At 36.6% G+C, this 18,979-nt stretch overlaps 1 protein-coding gene and 1 long non-coding RNA gene across 6 annotated transcripts in view; one reads left to right on the forward strand and one right to left on the reverse strand.

The window, feature by feature from the left end:
* The window catches only part of TAFA5 (TAFA chemokine like family member 5), a 432,306-nt gene extending 427,103 nt beyond the window's left edge, over positions 1 to 5,203 (forward strand). For 3 of the 5 annotated variants that reach the window (XR_014578642.1, XR_014578643.1, XR_014578644.1), the window contains 2 exons: positions 1,461 to 1,553; positions 2,949 to 5,203. Coding sequence is in view for 2 of the 5 variants with exons in the window: in XM_083821409.1 (XP_083677535.1) it covers positions 2,949 to 2,957 (9 nt within the window). In the remaining 3 variants the exon portion in view is untranslated. The remainder of the gene's footprint in view (positions 1 to 1,460; positions 1,554 to 2,948) is intronic. The other 2 variants (XM_083821409.1, XM_083821410.1) reach the window with 1 other exon arrangement.
* A 1,425-nt stretch (positions 5,204 to 6,628) lies between these two features.
* Positions 6,629 to 18,979, reverse strand: part of LOC310893022 — a 25,733-nt gene continuing 13,382 nt past the window's right edge. Inside the window, exon 3 of the long non-coding RNA XR_014578650.1 lies at positions 6,629 to 15,551. This is a non-coding gene — a long non-coding RNA (uncharacterized lncRNA). The remainder of the gene's footprint in view (positions 15,552 to 18,979) is intronic.

Consider the following 18,979-nt stretch of genomic DNA (forward strand, 5'->3'; position numbering starts at 1 on the left):
GCATCAGAACCTCTGGCTCCTTCAGAAAGAGGCAGAAACTGCTGTCTGAAGCACTGGGGAGAAATTCCAACTTCACTGAAGTCAGTGACAAAGAGACTTGTGCAAAGATGCCTAAAACTGGAAAGAGTCCTGTACAGAGATGGACAGAAAAGAAAACCTTGCACTAGGTAAATGGCTCTCTTTAATTTGATGCTGTTTCAAGTTTTCTAAGTAAAAGGAAAAAAAAAAAAAGAACAAAACTATGCCAACATACCTGGTCTAAGCTTTCAAACACTTCCCTGTATATAGTTATTTAATTTATAATTTGCATTGCAATCTGTATTGACCTAATTAATATTCTAGAATTTGCTACCAAATAGTCATCAAGAGCATCATTTTCCTTTAGACTTGCCTCTCAGGGATGTGGTACTTTCCATGGCTTGAATTGTTAGTATAAATAGTAAACAAGTCCCTTTCATGGTCATTTTGGGGATCCCTCTTTTCTCTTGCTTGATCTGTCTGGTGTTGTTTTTTTTGGGGGGGGTGGTGGTGGTGGTGGGGAGTCATTAATTCATCTGTAGTGTGAAATGGAAGGGGAAAAAACAGGACATGGGAGGGTAGGTGTGCATTCTCTTCCTCTTCTCTGGACTCTTCATGCTCTCTTCTCTCCCCTTTTTAACTGTTGTTCCTATTACCTATCTTTCTTCTTTATCACACCTTCATTAATTAAAGATGTTTAAACTTCCCTTGTTAACTTATACCTTTCTCTTTCCTTCTTATTCCATTTTCTCTTGTCATTGTCCAAAGTTGTAAATTCACTTCCTGTTCTCTACTATATTCCTTTTCTTGCCATCACTTTATTTCAAACCTTTTCTCCATCCTAACTCAGCATTTTAAAAATGCGTATTTTTCTCCTCTTCTCTCCTTCTTTTAAAGTTTTGATACCATATTCACACAGCAGGGATGTGCAAAGTGGGGACAGTGATAGCAAGTGAGGAAGGAAGCTTTTAAATCCACGAAATGACAAAGCAGCAGGTATCTGCAAATGAATGTGTTTGTACCTGAATTCTGTCTCCATCCTGGGACCAATATGGTAGAGAAGCACACTATGAAAACACTGAACGCACAGTCCATCAGCAGTTTATGCTGTTGCTTTTAGCTTTGGGCCATTCCAGCCTAACTCAGAAGTGATGGAGCTAAGTCAGCCTAATTCTCCACACAGTAACAGTTTACTTTCAGGCCTAATAAACCGTAACTCTTATGCTTTGTATCTTGCTGCCTAAGAAGTATTGCTACCTTAAAAAACGTGTTCTTTTCTAATGGGAAGAAAAATAGGGGGTATAATGGAAACCCCAAGAAAGAGTGTAAAGGGGAAACAGAACAATTAATAGAAATAAAACTTTTTAATCATTTATCTTGCTGAATGTGTATTTAAAAAAGGGGAATATACCACAATAATCATCCAGGTTTTTTGCCTTCAGCCTGTCTGAGGCCATGTGGTTTGGAGATCTGATCACTAGTCCGAAAAGGAAAGGCTGTGTGCAAGATTTCTGGGGTGTTTTTTCCTGGAAAAGGTGAGAGGACAAAAGCAGAAATCTATGACATAGACTTTATGCCTTATAAGGAAAATATTCATCTATCTATCTTTCTACCTATCTATCTATCTTTCTACATATATATACAGAGAACAATGTTTCAAGCTGTCACTAAATTGATTTGGAGGGTGGTATTTCTTTAATTTATTTTTCTGAGGATTAGGTTAAAAAGTCTAAATTTAATATACAGCTTGAACTAAGTGAATTGGATTTTCTTTTTTGTTTTGCCTGTTCACATTCACTGTTCAGTATTTTCTGGTGTTATGCATGATATTTCCATCAGTAGTGACAATTCTGCCTATCTGGAGACAGGACAATGCCAAAGCAGAAGATAGAGTTTGAACATTCAAACAGCATTTTGTAACAATCATGCTTGCTTAATATACCTCAAAACATTCTGTGTTGTACAGTGTCTGTGTAATTTCAAAACCATTTCTAAACTGATATTTGGAGTGAGCACAAGTAGCTGGCTCCTTGTTGTAAAAACCAGTCATTACTTTTTTTATTTGTGTTTGCTTTGTCTTCCAGTACTTGTATTCTCTGTAGTGTGAGCTTTGGTTGTTTCTCTTTCAAACCACTGCCTCTTTCCTTTCCTTTCTATTTTAACAGCTTCCATTCCATTTTCTTTTTAAAACAGGGCAGTCCTTTGCCAATTTTCATTATTTTATTTTATTTTATTTTATTTTATTTTTATTTTTATTTTTATTTTTATTTAATTTTATTTTTCAGCTTTGTAACTAAAACAATTTTCTGATTATATTGACTTTTAAGAAACATTATTTACATTAATTTGCACTTTTCCAAGCATCACTAGAGGGCAGTGTTGATTAAATTAGCGTATAGATCAACAGGCGCACTCTAGCACTCCACGGAAACTTGAAGGCAGCAAAGCCTCAAGTATAAATATCCTTGCACTGTTAATAAATGATCGTGGCAGTCATGTCCATTTTTCATCATATCTTATATGTAAAAAGTAATAGCCATCTTAATCTCCATGTGTATTAGATATTGTTACATGTAATTTAATGCAGGTAAAAGAACATTCTGTGAAATTTTTGTTAAAAGGAAAGTGCATGGAGCTTGTTAGAGAGTAGAAGGCATTGAAGTTGTAAACTATCATTTATATTCATGACCTTATTAGAAATAACAAAGTTCTGTTGTTGTTGTTGTTTTGTTTTGGTAATAAATATAAACATAGGTTTATTCATATGTTGTTTCTCAGGGAAAATGTTTGCTGTGAAAAATAAATATCTTCTAATTCATTAACTGTTTCCTTGAAAATTCTCAGTACAGAACATTTTAAAGTGATAGGCAGCAAAGATAACCAGGATTGTAAATTAAGACACTGACTCATTTGTTCTTATTGATTTACAGGTCTCCTGACAAATGCAGCAACACAGAATCCTCGTAGGAGTGGTTTAGGCTCTGTGTGAGCTACTTAACTTAGTCAAGTTTCACTGCTGTGGATCATCATCCGTTCTATGTCATCAACTCAACTGTCTGTATCTTTGTATCTCATGAAAGACAGCATAATTCCTCTACATTATGAGCTAAAGTTTGTTCTACCATACTAAGGATCGCTGGACTAAGGAATATAGAAAAAAGAGATATGCTTGGGCATTAGCAATACAAAAAAAGTTCATGGTTAACGTTTCATCTGCGTGATACACCACTGCTGGACTTGCTGTTATCTACATGTTTTAATCCGAAGAGTCTGCTACAATGAAGAGTATCGTCCCAATCAGCCTTAGAGAAGACTGTTTTGCCTATGGGAGGACACTGAGGTGCAAAAGAGAAACTCTTCTTGTGCCCTAAACTGTCTGAATTGCTTTTATTTTCTTATACTTTCAATATATACAATAGACCAAAGAGCAAAATCTATTTTAAAGTGGACACAATCTTACTGTTAACAGAGTTATGTCGTTAAATTGTAGGGGGTCTCCACAAGGACATGATTCCAGCTTTCACAAAGCTGAGCTGTTGTCCAGCAGAAGTCTTTATGGAAAGCTGCAGTAAAAACTAACCCAGAGACCAGCTCTTGAAATGCCACTTTCGAGAGAACATAATGGAGCACTGAGAGGAAATGACCTATGTTTGAAAAACTTGGACAAAAAGAACAAACTGTCTACACGGCACCTTTATTCCTCTGTACTTAGATTGACTTTCTCGTACTAAAATCATTTTCAGTTTTAACCAGTTAAACATGCCTCTTCTACAGTTCCATTTTTGATAGTTAAAGTTGGATAATACAGTATTTGCAAAGAGCATGTTTGGTCATCTGTGGCCTATGTCTCATCTGATACACCATTTAGCACCAGAAAGCAAATTAAAGAGAAAACAAAAGTAACACTTGTTTGAAAGAGATCATTAAATGTATTTTGAAAAGCCTAAAGTTATATATTTAACAGTTTTTATATGTTGTATATTTGTAGAAAATCCTATTTAACAATTAACGTGATAACTCTGACAGTCATGACAAGTGGTTCAGAGTTAAGTTGTGTTTTATTACTTCAGTTGTCTCTGAAGTGACTGGTGTCGTTTGCTTTCTTCCATTGGGACATTCTGGATGTGAAGCATGACCAGAGAGGACTGTGTAGAAAAAGCAAAGAATAATGTTGTTTATATTACATAAATGCATTCAACCATTGCACTGTTGGAAGGCATTTTTTTTTTTTTTGTCTTTACATACTGATAAAAATAGAGTGTAAAGTATTTTACTCATTGCTCTTCATAGCAAGGTTTGTTTCTCTCTCTCTCTCTCTCTGTCCTACTTTTATGTAATACAGTCTAAGGGTCTGTTTGCAGCCTGTTCCTTGATCCCATTTTCAGTGTTTTACCTCATTGTTAGAAAGTCCACTGTTTCAGCATTATTGGTTAGTGAAAATTTAGCAATGATGAGGGGAAAAATATGATAAACCAGAGAAACAAACAAACAAACAAAACTTGCTCCCTTTTAATATACCTTTCTATGTGTAAGTTTCGTACGTACCGGTATGATGCACTCAAGAAGGAAGCTTCATTTCCTCCTGGCAAATGTATTAAGGTTTCAAGTATACTACCTAATACTCCAATTAACTTTTAGTATTATGCTAGTTCTATGCTACTAAAGAAAAATATATAGAGATTGTTCAAGTGACCATAGATGAAAGTTTCAAAAATGAAAAGTTGATTAAAGAATTTTTTTTAAGGTCTGTTCTAATACAGGCCTCTTCTTACTTAATGAAGAGGTTACAGGAAAGATGAACTATAGATGATTTTGTTTTCAAGTAAAATAATTATATACAAATTATTATTTAATCTTAGAATTTTGACCAGTGTCAAGGTAGCAATTAAAGCCCAGCCACTTGAAAAGTGTTATGGACTGACTGCACTATAAATTACCAATGTCAGGTTTAAAATGTCATGCAATAAATGATGGTAAATACATTTACTGTATATGTAGACCTCAAGAGCCAGATCCCTCACTCTACCAACTCTCTGTTTTGATTTATTTTAAAGGGAGTGTAGTAGCCTTATTTAGTTAACACAGAACAATTAAAGATGTTACATCATTTTTTGTTGCTTTATAGTATTCCGTTTTGTGTTGGTTCAGCTAAATTATGAAAAATAAAGAAAATCCTTTTATAAGTGAGACTTTTGTTCCCTGAGCGTGACATCATCAAAGGAGTTTCACCAGGTGATTATTAAGGTGGGAGCATTGAGAGGAAGACATAGCAATGGAATGTGAAAATGAGGACATGGGTCATGTTTTGAAACTGAAGTTTTACCCTTCCCTTTTCAGGTGCTGGGTACATTCATTCTGGTGCACCCAGTTACAGATCAGATTAAGGCCATTCATCCTCTGGAAACCAGATCCCAACAGAGGATCTAAGAATGGACATCTATAATCTTTATAACTAAATTCATAGCTTCCAGTCAGTTCTGAATATCCTTGGTTATGTCTTTGTTTTCTGTGTACTTCAAATGCTCAATGAAAGATAAGACATTGTTTACGTGGGCTATGCTGTACAAGAAATATCAAAGACAAAAAAGGTTGGGATTGTTCATCAAAGACGAGTTCAATTTTCTGAGTCTCCTGTGTGCAACAGACACCTCAAGACACTTAGAATGTTTTTATACTCCACCTCTGCCCCCCCCCCCCCCAAAAAAAAAAATGTTTCAAATTAACAAAATATACTGTCTGCCTTTATCACTGTGAATTACTAGCCTAAGAGCAGTGGTGAAATGTTCGTCTCTCAGGAACAATATGTTTTCAGAACATTGTGAACTTCTAATTTTACAAAACTAAGGGACATAAAAAATGTTTGTTTCTAAAAGTATTTTATGTGCCTCTTCCAAAGCAAAATTTGAAACACAGAGGGAAGTGTCTTCATAGCCTTCATTTCTCAGCATGGCCACAAGTAACTTTTTCAAAACACACTTGAAAGGGAACAGAAGAATATAGAAAATCAGATAATAGATTAAAAACAACCTCTGGAAAGGCAGTAAGCCCTTAAACAGTTTTTAGAAAAAAGCTTCTTTATAGCTTTCTGTTAGTCCAGGTGAGGTCAGATGTAACTAGTGTTTTAAACATCTGGGATAGCAAACGTAGCAAATATTAATACTCTATAGCAATCAATATGACACATCATTTTCCAATTTCATAATTATGCTTTTAGCTTATTTTGTCTCTGGCCAATTCATTTCGTCTCTGCAGTAGCTCAGGTTTTATGCATGCAATGTCCTCAATCATTCACTTGTTTATAGAAACTGTACCCACATGCTGTTGCATAAATCTTTAACTCAGACACTTACTATCTAATATGGCCTATTCATCACAATTGTGAGTACAATTAGAGTTTCCAGAAGAAAATAAAGAATTCAACATTGTGTCTGAAGAACCTATATGAGGAACAGCTGAACTAGAAGCCAGTAAATTGATTGGTTGAAAGGAAAATCACAATGCCTACAGCCTGTGCCATTGAACTAGCATAAAGAAAAAGCACAAGCCAACACTGAGCATAGACACAAACCAGGAGAGAGGAAAAAAAAAAGCAAAGAAAGAAAGAAAAAAAAAGGAATATTTGTTCAAGGGAAAAAAAAAAAAAAACAGAACTGTATTTTATCACATAAGTTTACATATATGCAACGTTTTTCATTTTTCCCAATAAATATATGAGAAAACATTTCCTTTTAAACCTTCTTGTATGAAGTTTAAAACTTCCAATATTTAAAATTGTTTCAGATGAAAGATCAGATCAGTAAGGTGTTGAACAACATCATCTAAGAGAACAGGTTTACTTAGAAAAGAATTCCTTTACTGTCAGGACTCCTTGGAATGTGAAGGTTCACCTGCTACCATACTGCTTCCATACTGCTTCTCAGGGAGCACGGGCAACAGGTTACAATCACTAAGGTTGATAAGAGCCACCCTCAGCCAATATAAATTACATTAGCCTGCAGACCAGACTGTTTTTCAAGTGATTTCAAAATACTAAGGATGAAAGAGATTTGCAGGTACCGTTCGTCCTCTGACTTAAAATACTTCCCATATATCTCAACAACAGCTCCAGGTTTGTCACCAGAATTGGTTAATGATTCTCTGAGAATGACTGATGCAAATAAAAGTCATTTGCTGCCTTTGTGGTGAAATCATAAAGGCCTTGATAAGGTGGTACATATACTTATGCAAATAAAAAAAAAGTCACTTGCACACTCTTCTTTTTCTTCTAGGTATGTTTTATAAATGATGCTTTATTTTATTTATCCCGACCTCTTCAAAGAAAAATGATGTCAATGGAACATGGGAACTGTCAAACCAGTTCAGACAAGTGTTTCCTCTTGGTTGATGCCATGTCTTAACTGTAATCTTTTAAAAATTAGTACATTCTCCAGGTGGCAAAATATTGCATAACCCTCCCTGTGAGTTTGCTTTACTGATCTTCTAGTTTCTGGTTGGTGTGTGCTTCATACCCTTGAAGAATGAAGTCTTTATATGTTTATATATTATCTTACGCAGTTACAGAAGTTACAACTAAACAATTATTTTTTGACTGTTTTTTCTATTTTTTTCCTACTGTCAAAGCACATTGGCACACTGAAGGAATGGACCTCAGACTGGGCTTAGACAAATAAGGATGGACAGACAACAGAATATTCTACAGCTGATGTCAAGTTGGGGATTGAACAAAGAAAAGAAACCAAGAAGGAAACTGAAAAGAAAACAAGACCAGAAAAGATTAAAGATTTTTCATTTCAAAGTAGCTACCTTTTTAGTATTTAATAAGTGCTAGGGGAGCCAAAAGGAGTAAAATTTGAAACAAGGAAAAAAGAAATATTACTCTAACTACAGAGATGAGAATTTAACTAATAATCTAGTTGTCTTCTTTTGAGATATAAATCTCATTAAAACTTGAGAGCCATGGGTAATAGATAAAGGATAATTGTGTAACAGATTAAAAATAAACTAAAAAATAGGAGAAAAGTAGAAGTAAATGACAGTAAGTCAAAACAGACAGTGACTAATGATGAGCCGTTCTATGGGAGGCTCAAGAGAAGTTCCTATATTTATTTACAATGTGAATGAAATATGAACAGAGGTTGTATGATTTGCTAGTATCGATAAATAACACAGATTAGTGAAGACATGGGAGGCCTATGAGGATCTAAAGAGAGAAAATGGGCCACAAAGTATTATAAAAAAAAAGGAAAACTGAAAAGTAGCTGTTTCAATTTATCATTTCTCATCCCAGCCAAGACATTATGGCCTCAGTTATGTAAAACTTCAGAGCATGTGCAAAAAGGGGAAAAATTCTTTTGTTCTGCTGTTAAGACTGATGTTAATGTTTGCTTCAAGCTGCTTGGATCCTAGGTCAAATTACTTATTTCATGTGGTAAAGTGAAATGCTGTGCCTTTTCAGAGTTCAGGTAGGCCATTGAGAGACTCTTACGATGATGGATCTATAGTCCTTCACAGCTGGCTTGGAAAGACCATGACCATATTTTTCTAGGTCTGAAATTGCCAATGTTAGGCTAGTGAAAGTGATGTTAAGCACCCTGATGTGGTGCACTAATTCAAAATAATCTGTGCAAATAAAGTTGATTAACATGTAATCAGAAAGCAACTTTTCTAAAGATATTATTGAATAATATGCAAAGCATACATGACAAAAATTTAATAAAAGGAAAAAAAAAAGCACAAACATTCTGTAAGGAACTTTCAGAACAACCACGAAAAAAATTAGTAGCAGAAACTTCAGATGTATCTATGTTATGAATTTATAATCAAAGGAATAGTGTAAACGTGCAGAAAGCACCTTCAATTATTTAAGTAGCCTAAACACTACCTCAAAGAGTGGGCTAAATCATCATCAGCAAGTGCCTCTGACTGCCTTCACTGCATAGGAAGAAGCATATATACATATATTCCTATACACTCAAGGGGAAGGACAGTTTGTTTAGTATAGGTTCTTACCCAGGCAAAACTACCTGTCAGCCATGAAAGGTAGAGACTTTAGTGGCAGGAAATATTGACATCAGCTGTCATCTGAAATGGTTCATTGAGTTGTGAAGGTGTTACAGGAAAGCTGGCAGTAGCAGCCTGAGCCACTTCTACAGTAACGCTGACTAGAATAGGAGCTCACAGAGCCCTAGTGGCAGTAAAGAAGGCTTTCCCATCACAATAATTAATACAAATACAGGGGTAATATATTTACTCTAGTATGTGGGGTAATATATATATATATATACTCCTGTATATGCAGAACATATCCACATGGATGGATGAAAGCAAATGTGTGCCAGTTCTGTCCCTGTGACCCAGTCACTTCTACACTGATGTGTTTAAGCAGCCTTTGCTTCTTCACAGAATTTTGAAGACACTTACATGGCATTGATAATGTAACTTGCAGGCCATGCAAAACAAATCGAATGATGGTGAACTCTGTAACAGCAGGAATTCTAGCTGAGTAAATAACAATGAACCTGCTTTGCACAGAAAACCAACACCCACAAAAATGAGAAACATCAGAAATAATTATAATGCCACCCAAGCTTCTTGTTATCTCATTCTTACTCAAACTATTACAATCATAGGAGAATGTGCAATATAAAGGACAGCAGGAATAAATGTGGGAAGAATGGAAAGCTTTGCCTAAGAATGACTTTGCAGCAGTTAAAAAAAAAAAAAATACTATTAAAGGGCCTGAAGAGAGAAGCTGTTCATGCGGAAGCCTATATCTCTCCAGATCAAACAATTAATCAGCTAAGCATACAGCCAGTCAAGAGAAACCTCAAAGGACAGGGGGTCTGTACATCATTTAAGAGCATTATTCAAACTTCATGGTATCCCTTATTGAGCTGGTCTGTAAACAGAAAACAGTAATCCAATGTAGTAGTGTCCAGTATCTTGTCAGGTAGTGGAAAAGTGAGAGAAATAATATGTATGAAAGACTGGTAAAATTCTGAAAAGAAGGAATTTGCCATCAAGATTTTATTTTAAAAATAAAAAAATAAAAATAAAAATGTAGCTAGTGTTGCCTCAGTTTAATTTAAGAGGCATAATACTGGGATTGTTATTCATGATGGTAAATATCTTCATAACTTCCTCAGAAAAAAATATCTATATGGACACCTAACTCTACAGAAGCAGAACCAAATTATTCCCATCTTTTCTGCTGTCTGGCAGCCGGGCTGGGATTTTTGGAGAGATCGGATGCAAATGGGAAATACCTGTTGCCAGTCTATTAATAAGGCAATCAGATCTTTTGGAAATTCATTACTACAAAAGTGATGCCAAGTGTTATTTAGTATTTAGTCCTCAATAAATTAATATTATTACCCAATCCAAGGCCTTCAAGTCCAAAGAAACAGCTCTCAGAATCTGTAATATCCCGTGTTGTTTTTTTTTGAGGCTGTAAAGATGTTGTTTCAGGGTTTACAGGAATTAGAAATAACTGCAGCCATATTTCTAAGTTTCTGGCACAGCCGAATCAGAAGATGAATACTTGTTTCCTGTCCTTCTCCTAATCCAACAGCCAGTAGCATCTGCTATTTTTGATATACTAACTAGTGATTCTTGAGTGACTATTGCCTGTGCACTGTTATGCTCTGAAACATTCAATGGAATATGTTGTCCTATAAACCGCTGGTGTGGGAACAAATTGATTCACAGTGAAAACTAATTTGTGATGCGTGATTTTAGTTCCTTAATGTATGCCCAGAATTTCAGTGAGCCGTGCAGAAATCCAGATGAGTTAAATTGTTTCTCAGTGTGCACTTTGGTGAAATTTTTTTATTTTCTTTTTAAATGGCTAAGCCACTAGCGAAGAACACCTTAGAAGTAGATCTTTGCTGACATAGATTCTGAATAGCCAAATAGTTTGAGTCTCCCTTTCTTTAGATCATTTCAAACACCAACTGATTCTCTTTTGGAAGATGTTTGCCAGTACATTGGCTACTTCTTGATAGTTCTCTTCCAAAATACTCACTTGCTTGATGAATAGACCTTATCAGTGCTTATGTTCAATGACTGAGTTGTTTAATTTCAGGTTATGGTTAGCATACTGGATACCTATTAAAAGGAAGAAAACAAGGCTGCAGGAAGTTTCTGAGAAGAGCAAATGGCCACACCTTGCACATATTGCACAGGAGACTCTTCATAGGAACCAACATGGGTAGCTCTACAGCTTCTTGCAGCCCAGGAAATTTCTAAATATCTAAAAGATAAATACAGCAAGTGAGAGGAGAATAGTTGTTCAAAAATTGTTGTTATTTTAATTGTAGCCATAAGGAGTTTTCTCTGCTTCAGAAATACCTCCTTCTTTGTGACCTAACAAAATTTAACACTGTGAGCTGAAAGCCCTGCTAGATCTTGTCAGCTTACTCAAAGAAATGTGTGAAACCAGCTCCACTGCAGGGCCAGTCTGTATTTTTATGATGATGACTACAGTCTACTTAGGCAGCTGAACTGGCCAGAGTGGATGTTTTTTCATGTATTTGGCAAGCTTTCTCTCCTTTTTCTCCTATTTGGGAACCACAACAATGGGTAAGGTGGTGACTCAGGCATTGTAGCATTGTGCAGACACATCAGCACCTGCACTGCAGTGACCACAAGCTGTTCTAAGGGAACTATTTCAAGGTTGTTCAGCCTGATTTGGCTTCTGGTGTGGTTTTGGCAGCAGAAGTGCAGTGCAAACTAACAGTCCAGCTCATGACACTGCCTCGAGCTGTACAGTTCAGTGCCAGGCAGCTAGAAGGCCGGCGTTTGCTACTCTGAAGGGATTTTGAATAGGTTGCATAATCTCCAATTACTGCATGATGGCTGCCCTTCAGTGGGAAAAAAAAAAAAAAAAAAAAGAATGGAGGATTTCTTCAAAATATCATTCCTGCTAAAAAACAAAAATTATGCTTTTCATAGAATCATAGAATGGCTCGGGTTGGAAGTCTTGTAGTATTCTTTCATTGGTTGTCTTGTGGAGAAGAATTAGGAAAATGAACTTTGGATATATGCACAATAAAATTTGTTTGCTTTCTACATACTTGTGAAGCTATCGTGTGTTTGGAAACAAGGCAGTCAGCTTGTACGACAGCTATTTGGGCTGAACAGTAATTTCTGATGCTTTGAAAACAGCTCTTCCTCAAGAACCAACTTGAAATGGAACTCAAAATGGAGAGCAAATGGATGTTCCTTCTTATTCAGTTTCTTAAGATTGTGCCTAAAATTATATTCAGACATGAGAGGTTTTCCAAGCTTAAACATTTACTTACTCAGTGAAACAATTCAGAAGTCTGTGTATAATGATGCCATCTGGTGACACTTGCAATGATGATATTTAGCTTTGCTTGTTATTTTTCAAAGAAAACATAAAACCATACCCCAGTTCCATCAGCTGACCAGTGCTCCTAAAAATACTGCTTTCTACAAGAAGGAATACACTGCAGAGCCTTCTAATATTAATAGAAAGACACACGTGGTCCGAGAACCACCCTGCTTTTATTTACATTCCAAAACTTCCTTATAACAAATGTGTACCAGTTCTAAGGGCATTGGGAATGTATCCATTCCACAGACAGTGTGAGTTGCCTGAAAGGAATATACATTGCACAGTGTATTCCTCCTCTATAGCATGTATCAGGTTCCAAGGCAATACTGTATTGCTATATTCATTTCACTGAAATGTTTCCCTTACTAGACACTTAACAATACTTCAGTCCTACCAAGAGCTAAAACAGCATGCTTACCACTGTACTAATTAATTCAAAATGTAAAAAATAAAATAAAAATAAGCCTACATTTAGTTATTAAAAACTCCAGCACAAAACTCTCACAGTGACAGATGACATTAGCCTATAAGGCTTTATAACTTACACGGTAATAAAATGGGGTTACATTTTTGAATTAAATTGATAACATGACCAAATCGATTTCATTAGTGTATCTGTCATATTTGCTGTTAATGATGGCTAACAGTGGAATAGAAACTGACAACAATCCCTGAAAAACTGTGCAGATCAAAATTATATTATACTGGCATTCATGAATTTTAATACCCTTTTTATCATGGTTTTTTTGAAGTCCCTTTTAAAATTTGAAGCTCACAAGAAGAGAATTAAACTTTCTACACCTGTCTCAGCTCCTATTATTTCTATTGTTATAAGTTAATAGGCTTGAGAATGGAAGACATTTCCACTAACTAAAACAAAAAAATGCCTTGCTTGATAGTCTCTTGTGAGTGTTTTTGGGGGAATGGATGAATCTCCACTGCTCAAGTGCTGACATCACTGTCATTTCTCTTGAATGACTTGAGAACTTTAGGATACCCAAATTGCTGGTTAGAAGACTGTTTGTGGAAGATGCTATTTGTATTAACTGACTTTGGTCCTCTGGTGTGTAGCTCCCTTTAATGCTAATAGAAGTTCTGCAAAAATCTACAGGAGAATACACCTAATGTCATGAATCATCACAGCTCTCTAATCCCATTAGTAGGGCCTAAGTGTATGTGAGTTAAAAGTGTGCTAGTAATGAAATGCTCACTTCAGAGCTACAACTGAGAACACCAAAACACCATGACATAATGAGATAACTGGACCTCTCTTTTACTTTAAAATGTGACAAGATATTAGATATATATCATATGAACTGTAAGACCTTTGCTCTTTCCTTTCTTAAGTCCCTGATTAGGACCTTTTTCTTGGGTTAAAATTATGTGAAAACAGGTAATTAATAAGTAGAAATTATGGGGTAATCTGGACATGAATAAGGTATCACTTATATTAAATACTTTATTGATTACCTAAAATATATTATAATCAGGAGCTATGATAGCAACATGGGTGAAGAAATCTGGAGAAGCTGTAGTCTCTTCAGCTTTGATAGTAGAAGGAGAAATGTTTAGTCTTCTACATGTGGGGGCTCTTCTGGCCTTGTGGGGATATAGGTCTTTGCAAGGAAAAAATCGGTCTTGGAATCTTCTATGCTGCCTTTAACAAAATTAATGAGATTTAAATTTCATCCTGTACTGTAAAATATGCTCATAGGCTGCAGACTCTTCACAGAGAGTGTGTCTTTCTGTGTACATGCTGGCTATGTGTACAAAATATTGGTGCTCTTGGTATTCAAAATATTATTGGCATTTTGTATGTGTAGTTGGTTGAACTTGGCCTGAAACCAGACACCCACCCTGCTGCTCTTTCACTCCTCCTCCTCAACAGGACAGGGAGAGAAAACAAGATGGAAAAACTAGTAGGTGAAGATGGAAGTAGGGATATTGCTTACCAATTAACATCACAGGCAAAACAGACTCAAGTTGGGAGCAATTAATTTTATTTATTTTTTTCCATTTAAGATAGATTTGGGTAGTGAGAAGAAAAGATAAAATTAAAAGAACACCTTCCTTCCCCTCTTCTTTCCAAGGCTTAACTTCAGTCCTTCATTCTCAGTACCTCACTTCTCTCCCCGACTGGTTCAGAGGGTTGGGGAATGGTAGGGTTGTGGTCAGTCCATAACAGTTCCCACCTGTTGCTCCTCCTTTTTCACATCTTGCTTCACTCCAGCATAGGTACTCCATGGGCTACGGTCCTTCATAGTAAGCCTCTTCCAATGTGGGTCTTCCAAAGGCTGCGGTTCCTTCAAGGAGTACACAGTGCTCCAGTGTGGGCTCCTCCACAAGCTGCAGTGTGGCTATTGCTCCAACAGGCACCTGGAACACCTCCTCCCGCTCCTCCTTCTCTGGCCTTGGTGTTCACAAAGTTGATTCTCACAGGTTTTTTTCTTCACTCCTCACTGCCTCTGAAGCATTTTTCATCCATTCTTGAACACATTTCCATAGAGGTGCCACCACCTTCGCTGCTGGGCCCAGCTGGGCCCTGTCATAGGACTACTGGAGCCATCTGGAACTGGCTGTGTTTGGCATGGGGCAGCCCCGGCCTTTCCTCTCCACAGAGAGCCCCTGCAGCACCCCTGCCATTGCCAAAACCTCATCGTTGACACCCAATTCATTATGTCTTGCTGTGTTATTTGATTGGTATCCTGCACTACTATGAGAGTAAGAAACAAGAAGCAAGGAAATACAAAGGGAGGAGACAAAAAGCACAACTGTGGGGAGAAATTAGGAATTCTTTACTTTGTTGCATAATTTGAACAATCTAATGCCTCTGGTGCTGTTTTCTGCAGAGATAGAAGCAGCAATGTGTGCATCTGGCAGTGCATATCCAGCAGGGAAATTATCTCTTTTAGGTATTTTCAGACAATCTGAATGTTCCCCCCCAGTTGTTCTGCTGGACAATTTCATCCAAAAAGCTGCACAAAACCACATGCTCTCCTACCTGCTGTGAACGATGAGTGTTTTTTTCTTTTTCTTTTCTTTTTTTCCTTTTTTTTTCCTTACAGCTTTCTTCATTAACTGCAATACAGAGGATATAAACTATAATCCGGTGCATTATAATAGCAACTGTCTTCAAGGATAAACTCCGCTATCTTCAATGCCATTTAAGTAACACCTTAAAAAAAAAAAAAATCAAACTGCAGACATCAATGTGAAAAAACTATACAGTTCCTTAATGGAAGTTCTGGGACCTGGAAGAAATCAGGAAATTGGTGAAGCCAATAGACATGAGTATTACTTCCTTGACAATCTCATTTCGGTCTGAGCAAAATTTCCTGTTCCGAATTCTGTGTCATCTCATATTGCTGGGGAAAACTGTCTTTTGACTGGATTAAATACTGAACCCAAACTGGAATTTAGAGTTGAACTGAAATAAATGTGGAAAAGCTAGAGGCTTTGATAAGGTGTTTGGTCTTTTGTGCAACCAACTCCATGCACTGAGACATAGATATTAGAAGTCCTTTTACTGTAGATTGCAGTCAATGGAGAACCATTTTACACTTACTGACACAGAGCTGCAATCCATGACTTTTCATTTATTCAAGTTTGCTGGAGACTAGTCATTTAATTTAGACTGTTCCATTCAGACCATCTTATCCTGTTTATTTTATGGTTTAATGCTTCTGCCTGTTTCAGATGGAAATGTTTTGCAATTCACTTGTAAGAGAGAAGCAGCAATGTATTTTATCGATATCATGCCATGATCTAAGAAAGCTTAATTGTAAATAAGACGGTGACTATCAAGCTTCAAGATGGTAAGGTACACTTGAATGTTTACTACCTAGGGGACAGAGTTGGATGAAATGTCTGGAGCCTGTTCCCATTGAGTCACGAGGTTCAGAATGGACCCCCTTGCATTCTAAACTCCTACTTAGAGAGGAGCCTAGGTGCAGTGGATCCAAACTTATTCCCAGACTTGGAAAATGGTTTATGTCTAAAGGTTGAGGAGACCCTCCCATTGAGTCGCAAGGTCCAGAGTGGATGCTTTTGCTTTCTAAACTGTGAAACAAAGAGGTAAGGCTACGAGGTATGGCTGAATCCACTCCTAGTCCCAGACTTGGTCAACGGTTTATGTCTAAAGGATTATATGTGTACAATCAATCAAAGATATTATCTTAAAGAAGTTTACAAAGTTTAGCAAGCTATTTATCACTTACTGAGGTTCTGTTGTGCGAAAGGATTCTTTCAATAGTAAGGAATCTCTCAGCCTTGAGGGGTAGACCTTGAGAGGCATCCCTACCCAAGGGGAGATCCTGGCGTACAGCCTGCTGCCATACAGGAGAGCTCAGAGAGCTCTTGGCCTGCTTACTATGCGGTATGGTGATTGAATAATAGTCATATGTGCATACCGATTTCAGTTGTTAATTTCTTGCAAATTTGACTTGAGTCAGATTTTGACCAGCACTGTGGTCAGGTGAGCGCATTGCTCAACTAGCCCCTTGGCTATTTTATTATTATCTGTCTCTCCCAAATCCACTGTGAGCCAGACACAGTCATCAGGATCAGATGACATCCATCATGACTGTCACTGGTCATTTTCTGCTTAAGCAGTGTTATGGGAAATAAAGCTGGGAAGGTAGTGTGTGGTGGGAGAGCACACTCACACTCCCATTGCTGCATACCTTCCATGTGAAATCTATAGCAACAGAAGTCCATAACAAAAATCACATGGAGATGGTCCTATGATGGACCTTATTCTCCTCTTTCACTCCCCAAGCAATCTCTTCAAAAAAATTTGGGCTTGGTCTTGCTTCAAGGGTGGGTGAGGGAACAAGTAAGTTTGTTGCATTTTGTGTGGATCAGACATGAATGCAACAAATAGCATTTTATAAGGAAAAATTTTGATTTACTAAATCTCCGTTTTGTTGTTATTGTTGTTGTTTTGTTTTGTTGTTTTTGTTTGTTTGTTTGTTTGTTTGTTTGTTTTTAAACTAGATAGCCCTGAGCAGGAATCTCTGCAACTCATATGAGCTACATGCTGGGCTTTCTGTCCATATCACCGTGGTGAAATGCAATCTACTTTTTTAAAGTAGGCCGATTTTGATACTCTAGAAGAAAATACTGGAAAATGTGGCAGCAACATATAAACACAATGCTCTTCAAAGAGATTCAAAGAGAAAGCAAGTATTAGTACAACTTAAGAGTTACCTGACATTCTCTAACATGTGTCTTTCCATAGAATAGCTGAGGTTGTCAGAGACCTCTGGAGATTGTCTAGTTGAAATTCCAGTATTTAAATTTGCCTCTTGTCCTACTGGACACCTCTGAGAAGAGCATGCTTCATCACTACTCTACATCACTATGTAACAAAATGGAAAATTCTAAATTATTCGGTCACAATAGAGATACATTTTTGCTTTTTTTTTTTGATTTATTTATTTATTTGGTAAGTATTTGTTTTGAACAACGTTAAAATGGTCTATTGAGATAAGAAAGCAAAGATATATCAGACTGACTAATCCACTGATGGTGGAAGAGAAAGAAAGTTGGAGAAAAGGAAAACTGTTGGCTTAAGTTAGGTTTCTGTTTCTCACAGAGCAGACCCTTGATCCAACTCACTATCGTTTATGCATTTTTTTCAGAGCCTAGTCATAATCTTCAAAAATGCATCCTTATTTGAGTTTCTTTGCTTCTTTTTCTTAAAAGAGAGATTAGTATATTACCCCATAATGCATTCTTAAGTGCATTCTACTTTTTTTAAAAAATGTATTTTTAAGAAACTTTGCAACATGACTATTACTTTATATCCAATTACTCAAATTAACTAATAATTTAATGCATACATAGACATTGTTCAGACCACCATTTAATGCATACAGCCACAAGATACAGTACCATTGTTTATGATCTAAATCTAATTAAGAGTATGCAGGAATGGGAGAGGGATCAATATCTAATATGTTTTTTCCATCTGCTTTTCTCATCGCTGCTAACATGTCAGAGAAAATGCCAATATTTTGAACTCATACATGTGCTCTGTTGCTTTTCCACTGACACAGACAAGGTCAGCTGTGATATAGGATGCTTTAAATCCCCTGAAAGTTCCTCAGTTAATAGGTGGTTACCAGACAGCATATACAAAAACTGACAAAAAAATAATCTAACTCTGGGATATCTTCAGACAAAACACATCTTTGAAAAAATCACCTGATTAGAAACATCACCTGCTTACATGCATGCAAGATGCTTGATGGTTCAGAGGTTAAATACTTGTTGGATGTTTTCCTGTTGAAAGTATCTAAAACCTGTCAGTTTTATAATAAATTTCCATTAATGTAGTTTCACGATAAAACCAAGGAAACTCTAGTGGAAATCTTTATGTATGATATAACAGGCAAGTTACTGAGAACACAGAAATGTAATCTTATTGTCTTACTGTAAGCTTGTTCCAAAAGCATTCAGTTGACAGTCTTGATAGTGGTAATCAACCTCTCCCTCATGCTAATGGTTGCACTTGTTAGACTGAGCTCTTTACAGATACATACATAGGCTCATATGATTATTGCATGCTAAACTATTATTAAGGATGACCTGTGTCATGCA

This window comes from Anser anser, assembly GCF_964211835.1.
Source record: "Anser anser genome assembly, chromosome: 1".
Taxonomy (NCBI): domain Eukaryota; kingdom Metazoa; phylum Chordata; class Aves; order Anseriformes; family Anatidae; genus Anser; species Anser anser.